Genomic DNA, 10,588 nt, shown 5'->3' with positions numbered 1-10,588 from the left:
TACAGAAATATTGGCACCACCACACAGCCAGCAATAAAATAAAATGCCAACTGCACAGAAACTGCTGAATCAACGCAATAAATACTGCATTGATATAGTGCAGTGGAAATTGCAGTGATTGGGATATGGAGGGGGGAAATACCACAATCATCCTCCTTAAGTTTAAAGAAAAGTGGTACAAAGCTGTGAGCTCAGCATCCATTTTCCAATGTGCAAAGCAAACTTTGATGTAATAATCTAATAAAATGGAGAAGTAGAAAATGGCGAGGAAAACCACCACACCATCTTTGGAAATAGTATGTCTTACTGTGCTGGAGGTGAGAAGCATACTCAATAAAAGGTAGAGGCCAAAACATACTGTGGTCATACTGTGTGTGTGTGTGTGTGTGTGTGTGTGTGTGTGTGTGTGTGTGTGTTAGTAATGGTCTGGAGGGGTGTTTCATGTATGGGACGAGGTTAGGGCAGTATGTTGTATTACTGTATGTTTAGGTTTGCCTTGTTCAGCTTTGTTGTCCTTGTTTTTAACCGTATGTCTATTATTTCTGTGTAAGTACTTTGACAAAAAGCCGAAGTCAAAATGTTTTAACTTGGCCATTAAAAGTGATTCTGATCACTGTTAAAGCTAGAAAACTGACATTAGCTTCCACTCACCTCATGTGTTTAAGGAGTCCATAGGCTTCTATCAGTGAGTGGACCATACTCGCCTGGAAATGAACACGAAATTAAAAACACAGACTGGAAAAGGATAACAACAAAGCAGGCGAGCTAGTGAGTAAAAAGCCTGGTAGTAAACTAACGTTAGCCCTTCCAACTCACCCGGTTTGGCACTTTGGATAAACTGTCGCAAGTCTCGATGTATTCCGGGCTGTAAACATAAGCGACCTTCCGTTTACCGCAGCTGTCATCATCACTGTCTCCTCTGCGACTCATTTACGTGGTTTAAAATAGAAATTAGTTGACGAAGAATGGAGCTAAAAGAAATCCACTGTGATGAGAGATGCGAGCGGCGTCTTCTTCTCAGGTGTGGTGTTACACCGTCAACCTTCCCCCCCGGTAAAGTCGGTTCACTACTCCGTTAGACGTTAGACGACGATGATAAAATTTGAAATATATACATGTATTTTGGGCGATTTTATCTCGTTTGAAAGACGGACATTTTGGTAACGAATGGGACGGATATGCTGAGCTGCTTCCTAACGGTCACAAGCTGTGAATCCAACGTTCCGCGCGCGGACGTTTTTTTACAGTGGAACGTACGCGGAGGAAGACGCATTCTGGGATTTCTTGTAGTCTTTTCGCCTTTCTAGCTAACGACCTAAAGTTTCCAAAAAGTTTTGAGGCAAGATGAATAGAATATATAAAATATAGGTTTAATAAAATTATAATTGTTTGTGTCAACGTTTTAGTTAAGACACGACTTAGTAGGCATATTAGCCTACACTATTTTCTCCACTTTTTGTCATCGTTAGATGACAAATGAGACATCAAATACAGTCCACTCCTCAAACTTAAAACCATTTCCTGCATTTCTCCATACAGTGGGGTATACACTCGTCCTCTTAATACATCCATGGGTACACTACTGTCAAGTTATTTACAAGAAATAATAGCTTTTCCGGTTGAGAAAATAAAAATATGTATTAATAATAATTATACTGTTTATTGATCCCCAGTGGGACAAGTACAATTTACACTCTGTTTGTTAGAAATCACTACACACAGGCCTGAAATACACACAGACATGCTCAGGACCTATTCATGCACAAATGGACCAGCGCCCTGAGCGGTTTGGGGGTACGGTGCCTTGCTCAAGAGCACCTGACTGTGCCCAGGAGGAGAACTGGCATCTCTCCAGCTATCAATCCACACTCTGTACTTTGGTCCGTACTGGGACTTGAACCAGTGACTCTCCGGTTCCCAACCACTGTCACCCCAACAACAAGTAACAGTTAAGCACTGATACTGCAGTGAAGGTATAGTAAAATGTATATCAATAAACAGAGAGGTATTCTTATTCTTCTTAACGTAAGTTAATTTTAATGTTTTTGGGAAAGGATACTTCAAAAACAGTTGCATGACCCATATGGTGGTCTAAAAGCTAATGTTAGGACCATAGACTGTAAAATATATATCTGTTCTATCATTAGGACACCATATTTCTTTCTTTCTTAATCACTTTTGCGCTTCAGTCCCACCCGTCGAAAAAGACCGTCTGATGGCAAGGTAAAGCAGTGAAAATATTCTAAATGTAGCATACACTTTAAGGGATACTTGGCCGAGTTTAAACCAGCTCTGTTTCATTGCAGTGTGTGTGCAGATCATTGACATATATATTAAGGGTGCAGATGAACGGTTCCCTTCGTGGCAACATTTGTATTGAGGGTTTTTTTTCTCGGAGTGATAGGCTACTTATTGTGCAAAGGAATTTGAATTATAACCGTTGTATGGTTATTATATTACGGCTATGAACCAATCAGATTGCTTGATTTGAGCTACCCGTTTCATAATATGTTATAATATACTGTATATTTTATTTTAGGACACAGTTTGTTGAAATAATGATATCCGCCTTCTTCCACAATGCGTGACTTTAAGTTATGAACTTAAACTGCACTTAGTCTCTATGTTCCCAGCAAAAAAAACAGTAACTTAGTAGAGAGAGTGCACAGCTCTTTCCGACTTTCCGCTTTTATTTTGAAGGCAACATCTCTTATTGTTCCTGCTTCCTGTGACCAGTTTACCGCAGACAGCAGCTTCAGGTTTCAACCGTTTCAACACTTGCTGGAACTTCTTCGCTGCCAGCGTTGAGCTGTGTTTTTAAAAGACAACCAGCCAGGCAGCAGCTTTTCTAGTCGCGTAGAAAGCTGCCCTCCTCTTTGCTTTGTGGACGATCGAGCAGCGCCGAAGAAATGACTTTAATGTCGCGGATTTAGCGAGTTTTGTGTTGTTGAGTACTTGAAGCCACCTGAAACTGAGCAGAACTGTTGACTAGTTGTCACAATGAGAAGCAGGAGCAACTCGGGCGTTAAACTGGACAACTATGCCCGGATAGTGCAGCAAACTATCCTGCGGCACCAAGTGAGTATTTGATTTTTCTTGTATTTTATCACATTAAAAGTTAATCAAAATTGACGGTATAGTAACGTTAGTTGCTTCAAACCTGCAGGCAGGTTATGTTAGCTTGTTTAAAGAGAACACAAACTCCACTGTTTTCATGCATGGACTAGTTAAAGTAAATTCAAATTGCGCAAGGCATCAGCACGCACACACACACACGCACAGTACTTGTGAGTGTGTGTCTTCATTAAATTACATGTCATTTAGCTGACGCTTTTATCCAAAGCGACTTACAATTACTACATATGTCAGAGGCTGCACACCTCTGGAGCAGTTGGGGGTTAAGTGTCTTGCTCAGGGACACATTGGTTGATGTATCGCAGTGGGAATTGAACCCAGATCTTCCACACCAAAGGCATGTGGCATATCCATGGTCATATCCACCGCGCCATCACATGCTTTCGAGTCATTTTTCAAGTTTATAAGAGGTGACTTGCACTTGTACACTTCAAAGACCCTCATTAACATACATCCCATGCTCTTTAGTATGGATATCCTACCCATATGGGATTGTGGCACCAAACCATTGGCATTAATTTGCAGCTACAACAGCCTCCACTCTTCTGGGGAAGACTTGCCACATTATTTAGGAACCTGGCTGCAGGTCAAAAACCTATTTTTTATTGACCTGGCTTTGTGCACATGGGCATTGTCATGTTTAAACAGGAAAGGGTCTCCCCCAAACCGGCACAAAGTTGGAAGTTTAAAAAAAAAAAATATATATAAATATATATATATATATATATATAATATCATTGTATGCTTTAGCTTAACATTACCCTTCATCTGAACTAAGATACCTAGCCCAAAACATGAAACACTCCATCCATACAGTCCTACTAAAAGTCCACATACTTTTGGCCCTATAGGAAATGCAAAACTACATGCCTGACCCCAAACCTTATCCTAAACTTAATCTAAACATACATTTAAACCCTCAAATGGTCTTTTTAAAGAAGTCAGGACAGGACAAAAAAGTCCTCATAAGGTCTAGAACTCAAATTGGTCCTCAGAAAGATAGTACAAGAACACATACCCCTCACGTATTTTCCATGTCTTCCTATAGGACAGCAGGTTACAGAAAGTATTTGGAATCTGAAGACACAAATAGAGAAAATCCAATGAATCAGTTAGATGCTCGTGGTAAGGGGGCAGGACTAGACTCTATGTAAAGGGTATTTCACATCTGAACTGCAAGAGGAGACCAAAACAAACACACACTAACTCCATCCAGAAAATACTGAGAACAGAAATCAAACCCTTGCACTTCTTGTAATGTCTGCGTTTTGGATTTTAGATTGTTGTAAAGTCCATAAAGACACCAAGGTGGAGAGGAAAAGGTGTGAAAGTTCTGATCCGGGTTTGATCCTCAACCATTGGACGCAAACCCAGGGGTTTGGGATCTCACCTTTCAATTATCTGGCCTCTACATTTGTAGTTCTGTACAAATGGAATATTGAAAATGACAAACTCTGTCACCTTTTTGAATTTGTCCCAAATGGCTACCAGTCAGCATACAGCTCACTGCTCAGATGGATCACTGCACTAACGATCAAATGTGCTCACTGAGAGCCGAGGCTTGCTGCAGCAGTTGATAAAGAGTAAGAAAATGTGTTGACAGTAAATCTATCTGTCTGTTCTTCTGGGGGTAATATATGTCTTAGCCAGAGATCTGCAGTGTGTAGTCAACAGTCCATTCCATTAGTAAAATAACCCAACACACGCTACTCTAAAGACATAAATCACCCTAGTTACACTCACTTTTACACGAAGAAGAAGGTCCATCATGTTGACTTTCTTGCTGGTGTATTTGTGCAACTTACCCAGAAGCCACATCCCTCTCTGTTAATGATGAAACTCATCTTGATGATGAAAGACATTAGGTCTCAGTTAGCTGTAATTAAAGTGACATTTTATAACTTAAACATCAGGAGAAATGATTATTTAGTGGCTCTTCTTGACCAACAGCAGTTACAGAGAGGGAAAAGATATATTAAATATGGTACACAAAGATCACATTTTATTCCAGTTCCTCAGCGAGCTGCATAGTTTCAAGCAACTGAGCTTATGGGTAATGTAGTTAAGGTTGTACATTTACATAGGTAGATTGTCTAAACTGATGTGAAATGAGAAAATACCTTATATAAAGCTAATACTTTTTAAACTAATTTTTACAGAAAAATAACTTTATTTTTGAAAGGAGCAGATGTGTCTTAATAGATTTATTTTATTTTATGTTCCAATGCAACCAAAAGTTGTATTTTCTGCTACAGCAAGACAATCACAGTTTGTAGTAAATGAAGTCCTCTGGTGATGGGAACAGCTTGGATATGAGTTATGTAAAAACTGAAACTATTAGTCGATGTAGAGCAATTAACATTTTCATAGACGCCACCTTCTCTCTTGTGTGTATACCTGCTTATTTCTTATTCTTGTGAAGTATTTTTTTCACATATTATTGACTTAATTTATAGAATCAATTGAGAAAATAATTGTCAGATTAACCAATGATAACTATTAATTACTTGCAGTCCTAGTTCATGGATTACTAAATGAAAACAAAAAAGGGGGACAATGCAAACATGCACTTGTCCCTCAAAGTAATACTACAACAGTTAAACTAAATTGTTTGCATGTCAAATGTAATCCCATTTTGACTTTGAATTTTATGAATTATAACCAGTTTTCTTTTTCAAAATAAACCTATCAATTCTCAGGCTGTTTTACTAAAATAAAAAAAAACATATTCTAGCTATATATTCTGTTGAGCTGCACAAGTAAATGTGGAGCCCCTGAAGCAGTTCACCTCTACATCAGTGTCGGAAGTGTCTTATTTGTTTGTGTTAACTGCCGACCTGCGACCTTTGACCCCTCTGTGTGTGTCTGACAGGATCCAGTGACAGGTCTTCTGCCGGGCAGCGCTGAACAGTCTCACTCCTGGGTCAGAGACAATGTTTACTGTGTCCTGTCTGTGTGGGCGCTAAGTCTGGCCTACAGGAAGAACGCCGACAGGGACGAAGACAAGGCCAAGGCCTACGAACTGGAGCAGGTAGGTGTGTCTGTAGAGCTGGGTCATATGGTTTAAAAAAATCAATTATCGCAATATTTTTGACCAAATACATTGATGCCGATATTGCAGCAATAATGTACTGTTGACTATTGGAGCGTTCACAAAATCTTAACACAATGAGAGTTTTGATATATATATATGATTTTGATTGTTGATTATATATTATCACCAATAATGTGGATACAGTGACTAAGTGGGTAAAGGTACATAATGAAACGGCTAGAACAGTCAGTTAAGTTCAGAAAATGAGATCACTTTACTAGACGTGGGAATCACCAGAGGCCTCACGATACGATATCGCGATATGATATTATTGCGATTTTAAACATATTGCGATATATTGCAATTTTATTACCTTTTTTCCAACTTCAAATTGTTCCCAATTTCAAATGATGTCCCCAAAAGAACACATTATAATAATAGATCCATACTTGGCGTCTGTATATCGCTACAGTATTGCCACGGAAAATATCACGATACAATGCTGTATCCAAAAGTTAAGACATTATCTAGCCTCATACATCAATGTCGATATAATATCAATATATTGCCCAGCCCTTTGTGTCTGTGTTTGGGGTTATGAAAAATAAGTTATGGGACTTACTTCAGTCCCAGTGCAGAGTGTTTCTCTCTGCCGATTCGGGTCTCATGTTTCTCTGCCTGAACACCAGGAACGATGTGTTTTTAAAATGCTGACATTCAGCCATTTCTCTCTCTTTCTCCAGAGTGTGGTGAAGCTAATGAGAGGCATCCTTCAGTGCATAATGAGGCAGGTTTGTATCTCAAAGTATTTTTTGACACCCTTTTCTCATTCTTTTCTCACCCTCTACTCTTGAGCTCTAGAAATTGATTTTGACACACACCTTTTCCTCTGTTTCTTTCTCTCACACATACAAAGACACACAGGACAGGAAGAGCAGTTAACACAGGAGTTGGACAGTGTCCCAGCTACAGCAGTAAATAAAAGTAGAGGTTAAACTGCAGCTAATGCACCTTTTTTTTTTTTTAAGCCTAATTTATTTATTTATTCCTACTTCTTCTCATGATGGAGAAGAGTTCTGCTACCAGATTTGGAAAGGTTTTAGTAAAATGTAATTTTTTCCTTCTTCATTCATGCATGTTGTGGCGTTACCTATGCGTTGCCTATGCGTCTGATGAGGTAACAGTTAGTAATTCCTCATCATATAGTCATCATACAATCATTAATGCAAGAATATATAAAACAAAATTGATATCGGGTGATGATTCAGAAATGATGTAGGGAGACCTCAGAGATGACGACCAGTCCGATGATTACAAATCAAGTGCAGCTTTATTCAAACAGTGAACAAACTTTCATGACACTGGGACAACCATGAGCATACAGACACGTCTGCCCAAGGATGAACCACATGTACATCATAGTGAATACCTTTTAAACTCTTTTTGTGCTTACACAGCATGAGACATCTATTTCAGTGCACAAGTTTTACTCTTAAACTACACCTTTTATGGCCGATGCTCCTAATAGATTCCCACATTCCTGGCTCCGATTCCTCTGTGTGAAAGTTGTACCCAAACTCATAATAGATTCTACACATTCTTGTGGGTGAAGGTTGTCCCCAGACTAACCTTCTCGTATAGTACCCTACATACAAGATATAAAATACATTTGAAACATGTAGGCTGAAATATCCAACCTATCAAAAATAAAGTCTGGTGTGGTCTGAATTTGTTTTCTGAAGATTCAACTATGAAACTGTAGATAAAATAAGCACATGTAATGAGAACTAAATTCCTGAAAAATCCAGGTTCTTCATCACCTTGATGCATATTTTACCAACGTACTTTGTAATACAGTCGGAGACATTAAAGGATGTTTACCACAATACAAACAATAATCTCATGGTATATGTTGTGTTATTGCCCAATCCCTCGCATATATATACATAAGTTACTGCTCCGATACTTAAAATATCCTCCATATTGATCACAACTGCATCATGTTAAATGTTTATTCAGCTGTATTTGCCTCCTCGTGATTTCTTTTCGTTGGGTACGTTATCGCTTTCCTGCAGCTGGATAAGGTGGAGAAGTTTAAATACAGCAGAAGTACCTCAGACTCACTCCATGCCAAGTACAACACCAAGACCTGTGCTCCGGTTGTCGGGGACGACCAGTGGGGTCACCTGCAGGTCGACGCCACCTCACTCTTCCTGCTCTTCCTCGCTCAGATGACCGCATCCGGTAAATGTGCAACAGAAAGACATTTTTGCATGTTAAATATTGATGAATCTTTGCAGTATAACTACAGTATATACTTGAGTTACCTGTTATACCCGAAACATGTATTGTTTTACCTGCAGTTACGACAAACGGCTACTTTTTTTTTTTAAGATTCCTTTTTTTTTGGGCTTTTCCGCCTTTAATTTTTGACAGGACAGCTATTTTTAGATTTGAAAAGAAAAGTGTGTGAATTTTAATTCAGTTTTTTAATCTTCATCCTGCCTGTTTTGTATCAATTCTTTCTCTACGAAAAGTCTTGTCTTTATCAAGAAAACCCACGAAAACAGTTGACACATTAGTCTTGTTTTAGTCTTCATCAATACACCAGTTAAAAATACCTTTTGTGAACAGGTTAGGTTGAAGGTGCTGGAGCACTTTAGTCAAACTGCCTCAAGCTCAGAATCCACCTGGCTGATTCACTTCAGGGTGTCGCCAAAGAATGAAACGAGATCTTCGAGATTGTAACTTTAACCGTGGAATACCTTAATAAGTTGTCCGGTACTGTCTTTGTGTGTCTACCAGGTCTCCATATTGTCTACACCCAAGATGAAGTGGACGTAGTTCAGAATCTCATGTTCTACATTGAGGCGGCTTACAAAGTGGCTGTAAGTGTTCGTTCATTGTCAAAACAAAAATCACTTAAAGGACAAAGCCTCTCTAAACGGAACCCCTCCATTCCTGGATCCAGTTTAATAATTGGTGATTCATTTTCTGGGAACCGTTAATGTCACATTTATGCTGTCGTCTTCTTCTTTTCTGGTTCCTCACAGGATTATGGGATGTGGGAAAGAGGAGACAAAACCAACCAGGGCATCACTGAGATTAACGCCAGCTCTATAGGCATGGCCAAGGTTGTTAATACACACACACACGCACACGCACACACACACACACACACACACACACACACACACACACACACACACACACACACACACATACACACATACACACATACATACACATTGAGTTAAAAAGTAAGATTGGGTTAAAAGATTATGTTGCTTAAACAATGGATTGTACAAATGGTATTGTAGTGCAGTGTCAACATAAAGTACAGTATAAATATCTAAGTACCAGCAGTGAATAAATAACAGATATTGCTCATGTAACTGAGTAATTATTGTACATAATTGTCCAAGAATATTTGAGATTGAGACGTGATGTGAAAGCTATGTGTAGAAACACACTGTTTCACTAGACAGAGTGTGGTGTTAGAGTGAGGAGAGCGGTGGGGAGAGGTACAGTAGATGGAGGAGAAAACAGCCGGAGCGCTGAGTGAGAGCAGAGCTTCCCTCCACAGAGACGGAACAGGTGCTCCAGTAAAAAAAAAAAAATCTCTGGTGGAAGGTGTCTAGTCACTGCGGCGGCCTTTAAGCTGACCTTTAGACGGCCCGGACTCTCCAAACGGACTCCGGGTCAGACGGAGGGACTTTTTGTTTTGGTGCTGAAAGTAGCAAACACCGTAGCACCAATACATCCTGATGTCAGTGGCGATAAATATAATGCTGCTGTCGGATAAAATCTTTCAGTTGAAATCTCTCTCCAAGAACTATGAGCCATTTTTAGCTTAATAGGAACATGTTTTGGGATATTTAAAAGAGTTTTATCACATTTAAAAAAAGTCTTGTCTCAATCCATACAAATCCTGATCCTTGTGAGGAAGTTTTTACACATCAGGAATCTCTCTCTCTCTCTCTCTCTCTCTCTCTCTCTCTCTCTCTCTCTCTCTCTCTCTCTCTCTCTCTCTCTCTCTGCGCACGACACCTGCTCCGTCCTGTATCAGGTTCTCTGTGGTCCCCCAGGAATGGCTTCTCACTCTAAAATAACACAGGACTCATAGTACCCAGTACACACACACACACAGAATTAGATTCAGAATACTTTATTTATCCCCTCAGGGAAATTGTTCAGTTCAGTCAGATCCATGGTAAAAGTAAGAGAAAGAAAATAGATGGTTAATAAGTGTATACACACACACACACACACACACACAGTTTAATTTAAGACTTTGGAAAGAGGCAGGCGATCCCTGCTCCAGTTATTCCATGTTGTTATTGGTGGGGGGCGGCAGTAGCTTGGCCCCCGTATGGTATGTAAGTACAGAGTGTGGACTGGTAGCTGGAGAGGTACCAG

At 39.6% G+C, this 10,588-nt stretch overlaps 2 protein-coding genes across 12 annotated transcripts in view; one reads left to right on the top strand and one right to left on the bottom strand.

Moving 5' to 3' along the window:
* The window catches only part of hdac8 (histone deacetylase 8), a 34,634-nt gene extending 33,442 nt beyond the window's left edge, over positions 1-1,192 (bottom strand). For both annotated transcript variants that reach the window (XM_039822116.1, XM_039822115.1), the window contains exons 1-2: positions 817-1,192; positions 652-704 (exon numbers count right to left, since the gene is read on the bottom strand). In XM_039822116.1, coding sequence (XP_039678050.1) covers positions 652-704; positions 817-930 — 167 coding nt within the window. In that variant the 5' untranslated portion in view covers positions 931-1,192. The remainder of the gene's footprint in view (positions 1-651; positions 705-816) is intronic.
* Positions 1,193-2,741: 1,549 nt separating this feature from the next.
* Positions 2,742-10,588, top strand: part of phka1a (phosphorylase kinase, alpha 1a (muscle)) — a 35,815-nt gene continuing 27,968 nt past the window's right edge. For all 10 annotated transcript variants that reach the window (XM_039822662.1, XM_039822661.1, XM_039822660.1 and 7 more), the window contains exons 1-6: positions 2,742-3,078; positions 6,008-6,166; positions 6,913-6,960; positions 8,245-8,413; positions 8,975-9,057; positions 9,223-9,303. In XM_039822662.1, coding sequence (XP_039678596.1) covers positions 3,001-3,078; positions 6,008-6,166; positions 6,913-6,960; positions 8,245-8,413; positions 8,975-9,057; positions 9,223-9,303 — 618 coding nt within the window. In that variant the 5' untranslated portion in view covers positions 2,742-3,000. The remainder of the gene's footprint in view (positions 3,079-6,007; positions 6,167-6,912; positions 6,961-8,244; positions 8,414-8,974; positions 9,058-9,222; positions 9,304-10,588) is intronic.

The sequence above is a fragment of the Perca fluviatilis genome, chromosome 14 (assembly GCF_010015445.1).
Source record: "Perca fluviatilis chromosome 14, GENO_Pfluv_1.0, whole genome shotgun sequence".
Taxonomy (NCBI): Eukaryota; Metazoa; Chordata; class Actinopteri; order Perciformes; family Percidae; genus Perca; species Perca fluviatilis.
This window is presented reverse-complemented; position numbering and strand designations above follow the sequence as displayed.